The sequence below is a fragment of the Protopterus annectens genome, chromosome 6.part0 (assembly GCF_019279795.1).
Source record: "Protopterus annectens isolate FY-2018-M chromosome 6.part0, PAN1.0, whole genome shotgun sequence".
Lineage (NCBI taxonomy): Eukaryota > Metazoa > Chordata > Ceratodontiformes > Protopteridae > Protopterus > Protopterus annectens.
This window is the reverse complement of record NC_056737.1, coordinates 191,124,366-191,141,178: the sequence shown is the minus strand read 5'-3', so window position 1 is coordinate 191,141,178 and position 16,813 is coordinate 191,124,366. Positions and strand designations below refer to the sequence as shown.

Genomic DNA, 16,813 nt, shown 5'->3' with positions numbered 1-16,813 from the left:
GGGGTCATTTTAAGCCTAGGCAATAACCCGAGGTCAGAATCAAACCCTGTACCTTGTGTCTGTGAGGTAAAGACGTAACCATTGTGCCAAGCCCACCTCCCTTCTTTACTCTGTTTTGATGCATATTCCTTTGTGTGTGTGTAGAGTCTAAATAGAATAAAAGGTTAGCTTTTTTTTTTTTGGGCACACTTCTCTAAGTTGCTAACCAATAGTTAACTCCTCTGATGGAAGAGGAATTGTGCACATCTTTGGTCTTTTAAAAGCCCACTACATCCTTTGTTAGTGTAGTGAACGAACACACACACACACACACACACACACACACACACACGCTCACTCACTCATGTGCTCACACCCTCTGTTTCACACACACACTGCATATCTGCTAGTACTTTTGTTAATTTCATCTGTGCGCCTTTTTTCTTCCAGATAACAGATTCTGCTGGACACATTCTCTATGCAAAAGAAGATGCTTCTAAAGGAAAATTTGCTTTTACCACAGAAGATTATGACATGTTTGAAGTCTGCTTTGAGAGCAGGTACCCAATGGGTAAGTACTGGAAACATAAACCATGAGGCTTTTGTGCACCCATTCCATGCCTTGTAATATAGCACCTGCAGAATGTTAACACAGTGGCAGGGTTAAAGAGATTTTGGGTTGAACTTTGAACTTTCCCTTTTGCTGTAGCCACTGTGGAATGGTGGTTAATTGACATCTCCTTGCTGAAGCATTCAAATAGCTTGAGTGCTAGCATCTAAGCCTTTTGTTTTCTTATAGCAGGAAAAAAATGGAGAAAATCCATAAAGTAGACACCCATCCCTAAAAATGTGTATCTTGCATTTTGTTAGCTGATTGGCAAATTAACATAAACAAAGTACTGTTGTTGAAGAATTAAGCACAAGTCATAATGAAGTTTTTTGATTAGGTTTAGCATTTGCGTAACATTTTCCCCAGCATAACTTTATTTCCAGGGATGTCTCCTGACTGAAGATGTACCTTAGCCTGGGCAGCTGCGTTTATTCCCATACACTAATTCCATGGGTTTACTGTGTCTGCCTCACAGGATTGTTCAGCGTACCTCAACTGTACAGATTTTTGCCTCATGTTTTTGCTCTGTTCCTCAATTTTTTTTGTTTTGTTTTGACAAATCACTAGGATGATCTAAGGCCTGAAGTCACTAAATGATGACACGCATTTGAATTTCAGACTATATATCCTTTAAAAAGTGCATTCTAACATGAACCCTGTTATTCTAGCAACTAAGTTTATAAGAGCAAGATTTAAAACGTGTCCCTATTTTTTGCCCCCCCCCCCCCCCCCCCCATTTTGTCAGGCTTTGTCCAGATTTCTTGCACTAAGAGGTTGAGAGAGGTATGGTTCAGAGCACCATGTAATTTCTTAGACCAATGTTAATTTAAAATTGATAAAGTTCTTCATGTGTCACTTGATTTTTTTTTTTGGATATTTGCCCTTTTCAGTGGAATAGTTCTGAATTTCACAGTCATTAGATTTCTGCCCTTTTCCATGGAATAGTTTGTTCCTGAATTTCACAGGGATTAGATTTCTGACGGATGATAGATTTTTAATTTGTAGCACAGGGAAGCCAGTTCCTCCTTCCTGTCTCTTGGTGTCTGTCCATATATGATTTTTTCCAGTGATTTTTGTGCCCATGTTCATAATCTCATCACAAGCCCCATTTTTCTGCATAGGTTTGGGGTGTTGTCAACTGTCACCACTTTTCTTGATCCAGTGCTACTCTTTACATTCTTGGACTCTCATTCCTGACTCTCTAATAGGTCTTTCATGCAGTCCATCCATGTCTTGGCTGGATATCCTCCTTTCCTTTTGCCTTCTTCCTGTCTCTCCCAAATATTTTCCACCATATCATTTTCTGGTTTCTTGCTTGTGATCAGGCCAACACAGTCCATCTCTGACCTTTTCTGCAGCTGGGACTAGTTTGGCTTTTGCTTTGTACTCATTTCTTCATCTGTCCCACGATGTACATTCTACCATCCATTTCATACAACTTCATATTTTTTACACCTATTCAAAGATAGTTTTCTGGTATTAGTTTAGTGTTTTGCAAACTTGACTATTCTATTTTAATAACCATTTTGCTCCTAGAAGTTTTTTTCTCTGTTTTTCCTGTCAAAGGGCTGCTAATTTTCAAACTGTGATCATTAATAAATTGGATCCAATACCTAGACAGCGTAATCATGGAAAGTTTTTAACGATGGAGTGTGTAATGTAATGTATGTATTTGAAAGATACAGGAAATATTTGGAATATTAATGGCCATAGTTATCACCGACGAACCTCAGCTGTGATGTGGAATGTGGAATTCATTGTAATGGTATATACCTGCATTATGGTGCATAGAAAAGACCGTGAGGAAAATTTACAACTGTTGGAGCATATGTAAGAGGTTAGGTAAATGTATTCTGAGGAAGTCTCCTTTGTAGAGATGAAAGCACTAAATACGTTGATCTGAAGTAGTTACTTCATTTGCTCTGCAACCTGTGGGTATCTGATCAGACCTCGGATCCGAGCCAGCTTTTCAAGCTCCAAGATCTGAGCTCCTAGCTCCTCCCTCCTACCCATAATCCCCTGCTACCAACCATATTACCCCAGATCGTTTTTGCCGCAGCTGAAGAATCTTTCCCTTTGAAGAGCTCCTGGCTGGGTGAGATCGTTGGTGGTTTATAACCTTTTCTCTGGAATTTATAATCTTTGTGTGTGGCCTTAGCCCCTTTTTCGATTCCTTTTTGTGCTAGTTTAATGTTTTGATGTAGTTAGTTTTTCTTTATTCACTCCCCCTCCCCCTTAGCGTTTGGGTGTGTGTGTGAGTGCTAGGATGTCGGAAGGGCCTAAGGCCGTTTTTTTCTAAATGTACTGAGTGTGGCCACAAGCTTTCTCCAGCTGATGGCCACACTCAGTGCGTTTTGTGCCTGGGGGCAGTCCATCTATCAGAGGCCTTCCCAGATTTGTGCGGCCTTTAACCCCCGGGCACTTCGGGATAGGAAGAACAAGCTGATCCTGGCGGGAAAGCTCCCCCAGGAGTCAGCTTCTTCTTCCTCTCCCTTTCGGGCTCCGGCTGCTTCGGCGGCCTCGGCTCCTTCGGCGGCCCCGGTGCCTTCTGTTCCCTTAGCTCAACCCGGGACTCAACCTCCCTCTTCGGTTTTGAGCTCTGAGGAAACTAGTGCCTCTTCTGCTAGAGAGAAGAGGCACAAGGATAAGGAGGGACATAGATCCCATAAAAGGCAGGCTGAATCTCAACCCTCGGCTCCGCCAGCTAAAGCAGCTAAGTCTCCTTCGAGGGTCTCCGGATCCTCCTCCTCTCAGCTCCGTTCGCTTAGTTTCTCTCCGGAGGAGGAGGATTGGTCTCCCTCGAGGTCGCCCTCCCGGCCCGCCTCGACTACCTCTTCCAGGTCAACGAAAAGCATCTCCGAAGCGGATATGGATCGGATGATGCGTCAGTTCTTGCAGACCCAAATGCAGATGGGGGTGCTCTTGCCTCCCCCCCTATGGGGGGGGAGTGCGCCCCCATGTTTGCCCCGATCACTCCTTCTCCGACTCGTTTTCGGATCTCGGAGTCATCGGATCTGGGCCCCTTCGGACCCAGGGATTTGTTGGCGCCGATAGCGCTGGTCTCTTCGCCGACTGTGCCCTCGAGCTTGTCTGATTCGAGCTCTCGGGGCCGAGGGCTGAGCATCTGATCCGAGGGAGGAGTTGTGTCTTCAGAGCTGTTGGCTTTGGAGCGCACCTCTCTCTCGGAGCCGACCCTGATCCCTTCCTCGGAGCTGGTGAGATTGCTCTCAGAGGCTGGCGAGGGCGGTTCTCCTTCAGCTTTTGAGGTAGTGGAGAGGGTACTGTCGAGGTCCTCCAGATCCCCGGTTCGGGCTTCGGATCCACCTGTACCCCCACTGTATGAGGGTCTGTCTTCCATCATCCGACCATCGGGACAGCCTGCCCAAGCCCTCCAGCTAGTTCCCGCGGAGGAACAACAACCCACGGACGAGCACTCTTCGGATAGCCCCACCGAGGAGGTTCCTCGGAAACGTCGGTGTAAAAGGAGGCACCCGGACTCCCCCGAGTCCGTTACCACCGACACGGACTTAGATGATAGGGAGGGTTCCCCAAGGTCACTCCCTGAAGATGTCTCCTTTGGAGACATCATGGAAATGTTGCATATTAGGGGGGGGGTGGTCTGCCCAAAAACCTTTCCTTCATGAATCCGCGTTCCTGGAGGCGTTTGAGGCAGGCCCATCTACTCCTGGGTGTCCCCTCCGGCCGACCCCCTGGTGGACTTAATTACCACCAGCGCGTGGAAGGAGCCCGACACCGTAGAGCCAATCCCTAGGCATCCTGATAAAGTCCTAAGTCCCCCCACAGATAGACAGTCATGGGCCAAAGAAACCCCTGTTGATGCCATGTTGGTGGCGGCGGCCACCAAGAAAGAACTCGCTCAGGAGAGTTCTTTGCTCCACCCGCCAGATATAAAGAATCTCGAGCGTTGGACCGGATTTGGAAGCCGATGTTTGCTTCAGAGACCTTTTCCATAAGGGCGCTGAAATATATAGCACATACCATCAGGCTACAGCGAGACTTGATCAAGGAATATGCTGCAGCCCCCCTGGAGTCCATGTCTGTCGGAGACAAGAATGCGTTTGCGATGTGAATGGCCACTCTGAAATCCATCTCTAATACGTCTATGTGGCTCCTCTCCCATGCTACGGAGGGAGCCGCTAGAGCTAGCGGAGCAGGGGTCGTCTTACGACGTCACACCTGGCTCCGTCTTTGCGACTTCGCGGTTCCCTTCAAGGCGTCCTTCGCGAACGCCCCCTTTGACAGTTCTGCTCTTTTCGGCAAGACCGTTTGCAATCCGCTGGTCCAAAGCGAAAAGGATGGGAAGGCGCTGTCTGCCGTCGGAGTCTGCTTCTCTAGTCCCCAAAGATCCTTCTCCAGGAATCGGAGGGGACAAAAGAAGCTGTGGTTCCGCAAGTCTCAGCAATCCCATCCAGCTGCGGACCCACTCGTCCTCTAGAGGCAGAGGACGACAGGGTGGACACCGGCCCAGAGGAAGAGAGGGGCTGCGTAATTTCGGGTCTAGAGAACCTTGCGCAACAGCCCTGAGGGCTTGCCTGACTGAACCTCTCTGGAGGCAGTCGGGGGGGCGGTTGACAGAGCACCTGTCAAACTGGGAGTCCCTTACAGCGGATCGATGGGTGCTCCGTATCATATCCAGAGGTTATTCCATTCCATTCCTAAATCTTCCCCCCAAAACCAGACTCCTCCCCGATCAGAGGGAGGCAGCGGCTTCAGAGATTTTGAAGCTGCCAAGAAAAAGAGCCGTCCAGCCCATCCCCCGAGATCAGTCCGGATTGGGTTATTACTCAAGGTTCTTTTTGGTGCCAAAGAGAACCGGGGACCTCAGACCCATCTTAGACCTTTCCGCTCTGAACCTGTTCATACCCAAGGAAAAGTTCCGGATGGTCACTCTCCAATCAATTCTCCCCCTTCTGCGGGAGAACGACTGGATGTGCTCCATAGACCTCAAGGATGCGTACTACCACATCTTGATGGACAGACGATCCAGGAGGTTTCTCCGCTTCCGGCTCGGAGCCAGTCATTATCAATTCAGGGTTCTTCCATTCGGCCTCACCTCAGCCCCCAGAGTGTTCACCAAGGTCATGGCAGTGGTTGCAGCCCACCTGAGACTTCAGGGCATTCAGGTCTTCCCGTACCTGGACGACTGGCTCCTTACAGTGACCAACAGGCATCAGCTCTGTGTGACGAGAGATTACGCACTGACTCTAGCCCACAACCTAGGCATTTCAGTGAACCGGCAGAAGTCCTGCCTGTGCCCCACTCAAGCCCTGGAATTCATAGGGGCCAGGTTGGATGCTCTAATCTCCCGAGCTACTCTAACGTCAGTCCGACTGAACAGCTTGTCGTATCAGGTGTTAGCCCTTCTTCGGAGTCCTGCTCCTCCAGCGGAGTTAGTCCTGAGGGCACTGGGGTCTATGTCAGCAGCGATCGGTCTCTCCCTCCATGCCCGTCTGCGAATGTGAATATTACAATGGACCCTTCAAGTCCAATGGTCCCTCTCGTTCCACCCCTTGAACACGCCGATACCGCTGAGCAGAGTTTACAGGGACTCCCTTCTTTGGTGGTTACATGCGCAGGAAGGGAGGCCTTTTGTGATTCCCCCAGTCGAAGCCATGTTGACCACGGAAGCTTCTCGCCTCGGGTGGGGGGGGGGCATTGTTCAGGCACATCCGTTCAAGGCACGTGGACTTCCCTAGAGACCGCATTGCATATCAATGTCCTAGAGATGAGGGCAGTGCTTTTGGCGTTGCAAGCTCTCCACGACCTTCTTCCCCTGGGGACTATTGCAATCCAGACAGACAACATGTCAGTAGTCTGGTATATAAACAAATCGGGAGGAACCAGATCTTATCCCCTGTGTCGAGAGGCCATGAGAGTTTGGGAATGGGCGATCTCCGCCAACCGCTTTCTGGTAGCAACGCACATTCCGGGACGGTCCAACATATTGGCGGACAAGCTAAGTCGGGTGCTTCTCACTCCGTACGAGTGGTCTCTGAATCCATCTGTTGCGAAGCAGACCTTCCACAAATGGGGTCGGCCTCGCTGCAATCTTTTTGCTTCTCCTTTAAACACAAAGTGCAGCGAGTACTTTGCAATAATTCCCCCCAGAGGGGAGACCCCCAGAGACGCTCTAGTCCATGCTTGGCCTCCCGGGCTCCTTTATGCTTATCCCCTCCTCCCGCTCATGATGAAATTCATTCAGAAAGCCTGTCGGTTGGGGAGCAGAGTTATCCTCATAGCCCCATTCTGGCCTCTACAGATCTGGTTCCCTTTTCTGTGGTCTCACAGTGTGGCTCCTCCATGGATTCTGGATCCAAGTTCCAGACCTGATCTCGCATCCCGCGGGTTGCCCAGCCCCGAACCTGGTCAACCTGAAGCTTGCAGCTTGGCTGATCCAGTTCCAATAATGGCTAGGATTCCCGGTATCTCATCTCCCGTTAAGGCCATTCTGGTTGCGGCTAAAGAGCAGTCTACCAGAAAACTTTACAACAGTAAATGGAAACGTTTTTCCATTTGGGCCAAAGATAAGGGCTTGGACCCATTTACTGTCCATATTCCGACCATTCTGGACTTCCTCTCGTTGATTTTTCGGCAGGGAGCAAGTGCTTCTACGGTTAAGGTGCAATTGGCAGCCATCTCCCATTTTCATGTGGGTGACGGCATAGGTTCCTTAGCATCTATAAAGTTGTGCAAAACCTTCTTACGAGGCATCTTTCCTTTAAACCCACCTGTAAAGTCTGTGGTTCCCCCATGGGATCTCCCTCTAGTCTTGCAAGCCTTGACGAGTCCACCTTTTGAACCTGCGGCATCGGTTCCGTTGAAGTTCTTGTCATGGAAAACTGCCTTCGTAGTGGCTATTACTTCGGCCAAAAGGGTTTCAGAACTGCAGACTTTGTGTATGAAACTTCCTTACCTTATCTTTCACAAAGATAGTGTGTCCCTCAGGACTAACCCGTCTTTCTTGCCTAAGGTTGCTTCAGAAGCAAATATAAATCAATCGATAAATCTGCCAGTGTTTTTTCCAAAATTTCAGAACAAAGGAGAATACACGTTGCACAAATTGGATGTGCACAGACAGCTGCGTTTCTACTTGCACAGGACTAGAGAGTTTCGCAAGTCGGACCAGTTGTTTGTCTCTCATGCAAAATCGGCCATGGGCAAAGCCATTTCCAAAGTGACTGTAGCAAATTGGATCTGTCCGTGTATTATTCAGGGGTACATATCGTCTGGAAAGCCAGCCCCGGTTGGTATCCATGCTCATTCTACAAGATCTGTAGCCACCTCAACAGCCTTTTGGTCTAGGGTTCCAGTGGACGACATATGTTCAGCAGCTACTTGGTCCTCTTCTCATACGTTCATTTCTCATTACAAACTAGATGTGATTTCGAGGAGTAGGGCTTCTTTTGGCTCCGCGGTGCTTCGGAATATCCTTCCGTAAGGACCACCCAGGTTCGTATAAGGTAGCTGGGGACTCTGTCCCACAGGTTGCAGAGCAAATGAAGTAACTACTTCAGATAAAGAAGTTATGTACTCGCCATAACGTTCCGTCTGAGTAGGTACTTCATTTGTCTGCAACCGACCCCCCCCTGCCATCCCCCAAACCTTTCTGGATTTTCTGATCACCTTTAGAGTTGATTTTTGTGTTATCAGGTTGGTGAGGCAAAAAAACGATCCGAGGTAATATGGTTGGTAGCAGGGGATTATGAGTAAGGGGGAGGAGCTAGGAGCTCGGATCTTGGAGCTTGAAAAGCTGCCGGCTCGGATCCGAGGTCGGATCCGATACCCACAGGTTGCAGACAAATGAAGTACCTACTCAGATGGAACGTTATGGTCAGTACATAACTTCTTTTTTTAAATAGTTCTTGGTTTGTTTTTTAATAGTTATTCAGATGTGGACTGGGCCGTTTATAGTTTTTTTTTTTTATTGGTGGTATCATTTTCTCATACTTAGTCTGATTCGTGTATTTTTTTTTTTTATTTTCCATACTGTATTTTGAATTTGATGGATTATGACAAAGAAACTCTAGTTGTTGTTGTCTTTCGACTTTTCCCGGTTAGGGGTCGCCACAGTGGAACTCCGGTCCACTAATGATTGGCAGTAGATTTTCACGAATGCTGAGGTGCCAGCTCAACGTTCAACCTTCAGCGAAGGCACACCCATTTACGCATATCTTTCGAACACCCACCCAACCGTGGGGAGGACATGCAGACTTCACAAGAAGGCACTCCATGCACTCCAGCCAAGAATCGAACGGGAGAACCTCTTGCTGTGAGGAAACAACACTACCGCTGCACCACCACGCTAGTGTGAGGCTTTAATTGGGTAGCACAGAGAGAAGGGAGCGCTAGGAGCAGCTTGCCGGAATGAGACTTCCCTGCACAAGTATTCTAGAAAAGTAGTCCTTCACAGCATTGCCTGCATGCTACAGGTCTCAGTGTGGAAGGCTGAATTTGAGACCTGATTCTGAAGATGTTCGCCTGCATCTCAGAATTTGGACTTGTCACTGCACATTCTTGTACTTTTGTGTGTTTTTGCTCCTCTTACGTTTTTCATGGTCTAGCCTCAAGTCTGCAAGATGAATGTGTGTGTGCTGAGCCAAATGGTATAACCTCAGTCAGTGGAGTCGTAAATGTATTTTTGTGCTGCAGTAACCAATGGCAGAAGTTTTATGATATGGTAATTAAGCACGTTAGAACTTCTTCAAACTGATGCCTGTTCCTAGTATCTTCATAGTCTCAGCTTAATGAGTGCTTGGAGATGCAGGTGGGTCGAGGTGCCACTCCAGTAACCCTCTGTGTTAAATCTGCTTTTAGGATATTGTCTTGATAATGCATGGTTATGACATAGACGCTACAAGGATCAAGCATGCTGTAATGAAAAAGGAAGACTTGTCTGGCTTAGACCTTTTGAGTGGACTTGCAAACCCAAGGGGAGCTTTTTGTTTCTACTGAATTATGTGTAGTAAGTATGCTGATATAGAAATGATGGACATTCATTTCTTTCTTAGTTGCTTGGTTTATCTGCAGAATATTTTGCCATTATTTTGTCCAGTTTAGCTATATGTATTATCCAGTTAGATTTCCGGGTGCTGCAAGAACTTTATCATCTCTGGCATTCAGAAGATGTACCGCTTATGAGCGACCATCCATGTGAAGCAGCATTCCTCCCTAACCCAATTCAAGTGTAACTTGGGCAATTTGATGGGAACAGGAAATTCATCCCTGGTCTAACACCTGTCTGTAATGGACTCTGGCAACCTGTAAATGGCAAGCCTATACTTAAACTTATCAAGGGTATCGTAACTTGTCAGAGATTTGGTATGCGTGGCTAGGCTTAAGAAGGCCCTTGTGGTAGCCTAGTAAACACTTATGAACTGCAATCTCTAGCTGTCTCTTATTATCCAACTGCGTCTTGTTCTTCTGGAGATCTGGTAGTTTAAAAAAAAAAAGGCTGGACTGGCCCTGTGGCCGTTTTCCTATGTTAGACATGTTCAGTTGAAAGAGGTTGTGCGTTAACCTAGCAAATGCGTTTATTTACGTACATATGTACATCATGTGTATATACATTCTCTCACACACACACACACACACACACACACACACACACGTGAATGTATAGGTTATATATATATAATCTATACACACATACATGTAAATGTACACAATATGTGTGCGCATGTGTTTATATTGTATGTTCTTTTATATTTTGCAACAGACCTATCCTGACAGTTCGCTTTTTTTTTTTTTTTTTAATGTCTCCTTTACTTTGAGTATTACTGTAACGGTCTCAGATGGTCCCTGGAGTCATCTGCTTGAATTATTTGTAGAATTGCCTATACAGTGACAGTGCAGACTGGAGAAGTTGTTGACCGCAACTGAGCTACAAAATATAAGTATCTTGATTTTTTTTTTGATTATTTTTACAGATTACTGTTTTTACAATTTAATATATATAAAGCACTTTGTCTATTCAGTATCTTCACAAATCCTTATCTGTTTAAAAACTTTCATTTGTCTCTCTAGTGCCTGCTGTCTGTAGGCTATTGTGTAAACTGAAACATTTCCTCTGTGTAATTATCACTTGGCTAGTGGGGGCTGGTTCTTTTGTGTTCTTGTAAAAAAAAAAAAAAAAGTTGTTCTGGTTTTTAAGCCCTAACTTTGGTAGGGTTTCTGTCTTTGCACACAGTGCAGACTGGAGAAGTTGTTGACAGCAACTGAGCTACAAATATAAGTATCTTGATTTTTTTTTGATTATTTTTACAGATTACTGTTTTTACAATTTAATATATATAAAGCACTTTGTCTATTCAGTATCTTCACAAATCCTTATCTGTTTAAAAACTTTAATTTGTCTCTCTAGTGCTTGCTGTTGCCCGCCCCTACTGTGACACACCTCCCAGTCTAGTGTCATTAGCTCATTCTGCTTAATACAGAGAGAACATTTGATAAGGCCTTCTGTTCCTCCTTTTCCCTTTCAAAAAGTAAAACAAAACTTTTTTTTTTTTTTCTCTTTCGCCTGAACCTTCTTGTGTTCTGACTGTCCTTCTCAAACATTTTGGAAATATACAGTATATTTCAGAGCATTTGTTATAACTGTATTTGCTATAACTGATTTAAGTATTTTTTTCTGGCTTTTTGATTATTTACTGCTCAGCGATTGCATTTTAGCCTGTTTATACAGCTCTGCATTCTATTTAAACTGTTTTTGTGTTGATTAACTGTTTTGCACTTTTAAAAAGTTATTTGTTGCTTAATTTCACCTGTAGGCTAACACACTCAAGTGCGCTAGCCGCTTAAAAGCATTTATAGCATTTACTGTCTGTTTTTCCTCTGTTTTCTGCAAAAAAAAAAAAATCTTGTTTTCCCGCCTTACTGAACTAGAATAGTCCAGTCTTCAGAGTTTGCTGATCTCTGGGCTTTGGCTTGGTTCCTGTGCTATTCCATATCCTTATTTGGATAAAGGGAAGCTTCTTTGTTCACCAGTGGGAGTGGGGAGCACTGAGCAGCCTATTTGTCCCTAGAGCAGTGGTTCCAGCCAGAAAGTTGTAGTCGATTGGCCATTTTGGGTCAATTCCTAGCTCTTTTCAACCCCCTGCTATAAAGCCCGCTTTAGTGCGGAGTTGCCCATAGAGCACCATCGGGTAGCGCCGGTTAAACAAGGTTAAACTATTTCTGGCTCTGTAAAGTCTGCTCTTCAATTTTTCCCTTAGAAATTCTCTACTTGCAATCTAAACAGTCTATTCTCCATCTCAAAAGCTCAGCACTTGCTCCTAAAGCATTTTTATATAGGTAAAGTACTTGTATACTAAACAAAGTACTAAATTAGCCTAGAATCCCCTTGAATACCCATTTCCCTATAGGTCCCTTCTGACTCAGTTACACAGCAAACTTTTTCACTTTTTCTAGCATGTCGAAGGGTCAGTTGCTAGCGTCCTCTCCTGTTCAGCTGGTGAATCTGGGCATCTTGAGGCAATGTTACAATTGCCTCATGTACACAGACAACCCACTCCTTCTCCCACAAAACACAAATACATGTGAGAGATGCAACTATATAGCCAAACTGGAGGCTGAGCTCTCTCACCTCAGGACTGGCAAGACCAGACAGGAGGAGAAGGAAACCACGCACACCACAAACCCAGTTTCACATAGAACTATCACAACTGCAAAACAAACACATAAACACACAAAGACATACTCTGAGGCACTGATCAAAAATCTACCAAAACTAGAGGCCTCCAAAGCAGACACCCAAGCAACTGCCACCTCAAGACATAAGACATGCAACACCTAGTTCTCAAAGTCAGTGTGCTAAACAGTCACAGCCCTTAAGGCCAGACACACTTGTAATAGGTGACTCCATAGTCAGACACACTGACGTCCCACTCACCAGACTGAACAAGGAAAAGATCACAGTAAGCTGCCTATCAGGCGCTAGAATCTGCCACATAACACAAGCACTCAGGTCACTCCACAGCAAGTACAAGTATGACTCAGTCATTGTCCATGCCGGTGTGAACGACCTGAGACGTACCTCCCTGGACTACATGAAAAGAGACATAGAGGAGCTCTCAGATTATGTAGCCCAGGCCGGTATGACCCTGACCCTGAGCAGTATCCTACCCTCACCAAGAATGATGCCACAATACAGAGACAAAATGATCAGCTTTAATAATTGGCTTAATTACTGGTGTCATTCTAAGGGGATCCAATGTCTGTCTGCCTTGTGTGACATGCTTGACAAAGCCACGCTGCTTCGCAAGGGACGGCTTGCACCTGTCACCCCTGGGCTTCCGGATATTGGCAAAGGCTCTTGCCACCCCCATAGAGCCTTTTTTAAGCAAGGCTCAAATGATAAACCTACCGCCCTAGAAAACAAAAATGGAGAAAAACTAAGGGTAATACTGCTCAATGCCAGAAGTCTAAACCTCAAGATGCACGCCCTCGAAGCCCTCCTCAGTATGGAGAACATCGATGTCTGTGCTGTGACTGAAACCTGTTTCAGGGCTCCTGAGAGCACCCCAGCACTATCAGGTTATACCTCATATCATGCGTTCCGGCCCCAAAATCCGGACCGAACCACAAAAGGAGGGGGAGTATCCATATTCATAAAGGATACCCACACCTCCAGGTTAGTGGCAACGCACGAAGCATCGGAGACCATCCAGGTGCAATTAACCATAGGTAAAACTGCCCTACAGTTTGTAGCATGCTACAGATCACCTTCTCAAACTCAGGAAACCCACACAACCTTCCTGAAGACACTGGAGAGTATGAATGTCTCTCCAAACACCATCATATTGGGTGACTTCAACTACCCAAATATAGACTGGGAACATTACTCAAGCCCCAACACCCTAGCCCAAAGGTTCCTGGAGTTCATAAACTCAAATGCTATGGAACAACTAGTCACCATTCCCACAAGAGGAGAAAATATACTAGACCTGATCATCACAAACATGGGGACAAAATGCTCCACACGGAAGTATATCCCTCATTGGTGAGATCAGACCATAAATTAATCTCATTGGAGATCCACATCCGCCCCCACCCCAGCAAAAAGACCACAGTGAAGAACTTCTCAAAAGCAAACTTCACACTTCTTAAGACTGGAGTGGTATCCTTCAAGGCCCCCGAGCCAGTGGAAACCACAACCCACGCTGCTGAAACCCTTACAAATGCCTTCTACGAGCACCTCCAGGAATGTATGGATCAAGCAATCCCAAATAAAATCAAGATCCTTTCCACCAAAGGCAGGCGCCCGGTCTGGTGGACTCCAGCCATAAACAAACTCTACAACAAGAGGAGAAAGCTACTACATGACAGAGCAAAATCCCTAAAAGGGAAGGCATCTCTGATCAATACTAGCAAAAAACTACGATCACTCATAAAATCATCCAAGGCCAACTTTGAGAGAAAAATCGCTAATGACACAAAAGACAATCATAAGGCCTTTAGCTATGTTAGAAACCTGGGTGGAAACTCCCAGATATGCTCAGAATTAGTCCAAAATGATAAAAAAAATCACCGAACCCACAGACATTGCCAACATACTGGCACACGGGTTCAGTGCAAATTTCTCCCCTCCCTCCCCCCCAAAAGGAGAAATATCTATCCCACCAGAGTCTAGCCTCCCAAATATCTCAGTTGCCCAGGTGAGAGCTGCTCTCTCTAAAGCAAAAAACACAGCATCAATGGGACCGGACGGTGTCCCCGGCTGTGTGCTACACGAACTCAATGAGGAACTAAACCCACACATAAGGCTGCTGTTTAATCTTAGCCTTACTACAGGATATGTACCCAAAGAATGGCGTATGGCAACTGTGGTCCCACTCCACCAAAGGCGGTGCTTCTACGGACCCTGGAAATTACCACCCCATAAGCTTGATGAGCCTTGTCTGCAAAGCTATGGAGAGGATCATAATGGAACTCATAAATAAAGACATTGGGGAACTACAGACACTGGATCCTACCCAATTTGGCTTTGTCAAGGGCAGATCCTGCCTCTTGAACTTGGTCGACTTTTTCGAAACAGTCACTAAGGCCATTGATGAGGGTAAGGCAGTTCACACAGCCTACCTTGACCTAGCAAAAGCATTCGACACAATACCCCACTCGGGCATCATAGAAAAGCTCACCAGCTTAGATGTAAACCCATATGTCACAAGATGGGTTGCAAACTGGCTCAAGGACAGAACACACAGGGTTAGAGTTGCTGGTGCCATGTCAGACTCTAAGCCGGTCACGGCGGTGTCCCACAGGGCTCAGTCCTGGGCCCCTCTTGTTCGGCATTTATTTTTCTGAAGTGCAGGCAAACATAGGGGATTGTGGCTGACAAAATTTGCAGATGACTGCAAACTGGGCACCATAATTGACACTCCATCAGACACAGACATCCTCCAGAGAGGTCTCATAGAAATGGATAACTGGTGCCAGAGCCATGGCCTTAAGCTAAATGCCAAAAAATGTATAGTCATACCCTTTGGGAAAAACAAGGTAACCCCTAATTACCACATAGGTGGTGATCCATTAAACACGGAAGAAGTTATCAGGGACCTGGGGACCCAAGTTGACAGTAACCTCTCTTTTGACACTCACATTGCCAAAGTGGTTAGGAAGACCTTCTACATTGCCCACCTGATCATGAAGGGATTCACATCCAGATCAGGAGAGGTCATTGTACCCCTGTACTCTTCACTTATCAGACCAATGATCGAGTACAACGCCCCATTTTGAATGTACCTTACCCGACACCTGCAGCAGTTGGAAAGACCCCAAAAGTTCCTCACCAAAAGGATAAAGGGGCTCAAACATATGTCATACGATGCCCGACTGAAGAAACTCCAGCTCTATTCAGTCGCATACCGTCTGCTCAGAGGTGATCTGTGCCTGACATACAAGGCCATGTCCAACCCGGAATTAATGGATATGCTCCACCTCAAAAAATCCAAATCCACCAGAGCCATGAGAGCAAGAGACTTAAACCTCAACACGGATATAAATAGGACGTGCTGGAGGGACAGATTCATCACCCAGAGACTCCCTACACTATGGAACAGAATCCCAGTCCATGTGAGGCAGAGCCCCTCACTGACTCTGTTCAAGAGAAATCTTGACGAGTGGATGGGAGATCGTAGGTTTACCCCGGGAATCATCTCTGTGTCACTGCTGGACAGAGGCACAGGAAACTAATGGGTATAGTATTCTCATCCTAAGGGGTGGTGAAAGCCACACACACTCTGGCTAGGCTTATAAATGCCCTAGGGCAGATAGTCTAGTATGAACCTATGATTGTTCTAGTTTTATACTTAATAAGTATGTTTTTTTTCCATCTCTCAAGTATCAAGCAGTGAATTGGGAGAGAAGAGTAAATGTTGGCTTCACATTTATAACCGTATTCATATTGTCTAGAGAAGTTTTCTTTCTCTTACATTGATATTAGAGAGACAGGGGAGTATATCCCAGCTGTTTCTTTATGTAGTGTGGTCAGCCTTTATAATATGTAAGAATCTTCCTTGGTTGGGCACTCACTTTGTTTGTCCTCCTGTATATTGTAATTTCTATCAAAAGCACCCATGATTCAGAGCATGTGCTTATAAAAACATGCCACAGTCCTAAATGGAAGTGTTACAGCTTCCTGCTAAAGGAGCACAAGAAGAAGCACTTCATAAGTGCCAGCAATCCATTAGTGTAGAAGATCCTGACTTGTCTTCCCACTTGAGAGGTTTTTTCTATTTAGAAGTGCCTTTCGCTGGAATCTGTGGGAGAGGCATTCACAGAGCCCCCAAGCTTTTTGCCGCATCACCACTGAAAAGCTGTAGAAACTTATGGCAGACCATGATAACATTTTCCTGGAAGAAAGTATGTTCTCAGGATGGTAGCCACAGATCACGTCCTCACCTTTTTCTAAGGGGGGGCCAGGTTCACATTTACCCTGTTCTTTTGTAGATGATGAGGGACCAAGGAGAGGTATACCCTCAGTAGTTACTTTGGTTGCAAGCAGCACCCATTCTCTGAGCAGTTGTCTGGATCATTTTGGCAGCTGTACCGATCACCAGAAATGACGCGTTGAGTCACCTGGCTTTAGTTTGTCAATAACTGAGTGGACCAAGGACTCTTCATCCTTTCCCTTATGTGCATTAGAATTCATAGGCCTAGAATGAGGAGGGTACGCTAGATGCTTCTACATCAATTAGTGATTCAGGC

At 45.9% G+C, this 16,813-nt stretch overlaps 1 protein-coding gene across 1 annotated transcript in view; it reads left to right on the top strand.

Annotated features, from left to right (window-relative positions):
• TMED10 (transmembrane p24 trafficking protein 10) overlaps nt 1-16,813 on the top strand; it is a 282,370-nt gene that overhangs the window by 83,290 nt on the left and 182,267 nt on the right. Inside the window, exon 2 of the mRNA XM_044073485.1 lies at nt 430-550. Coding sequence (XP_043929420.1) covers nt 430-550 — 121 coding nt within the window. The remainder of the gene's footprint in view (nt 1-429; nt 551-16,813) is intronic.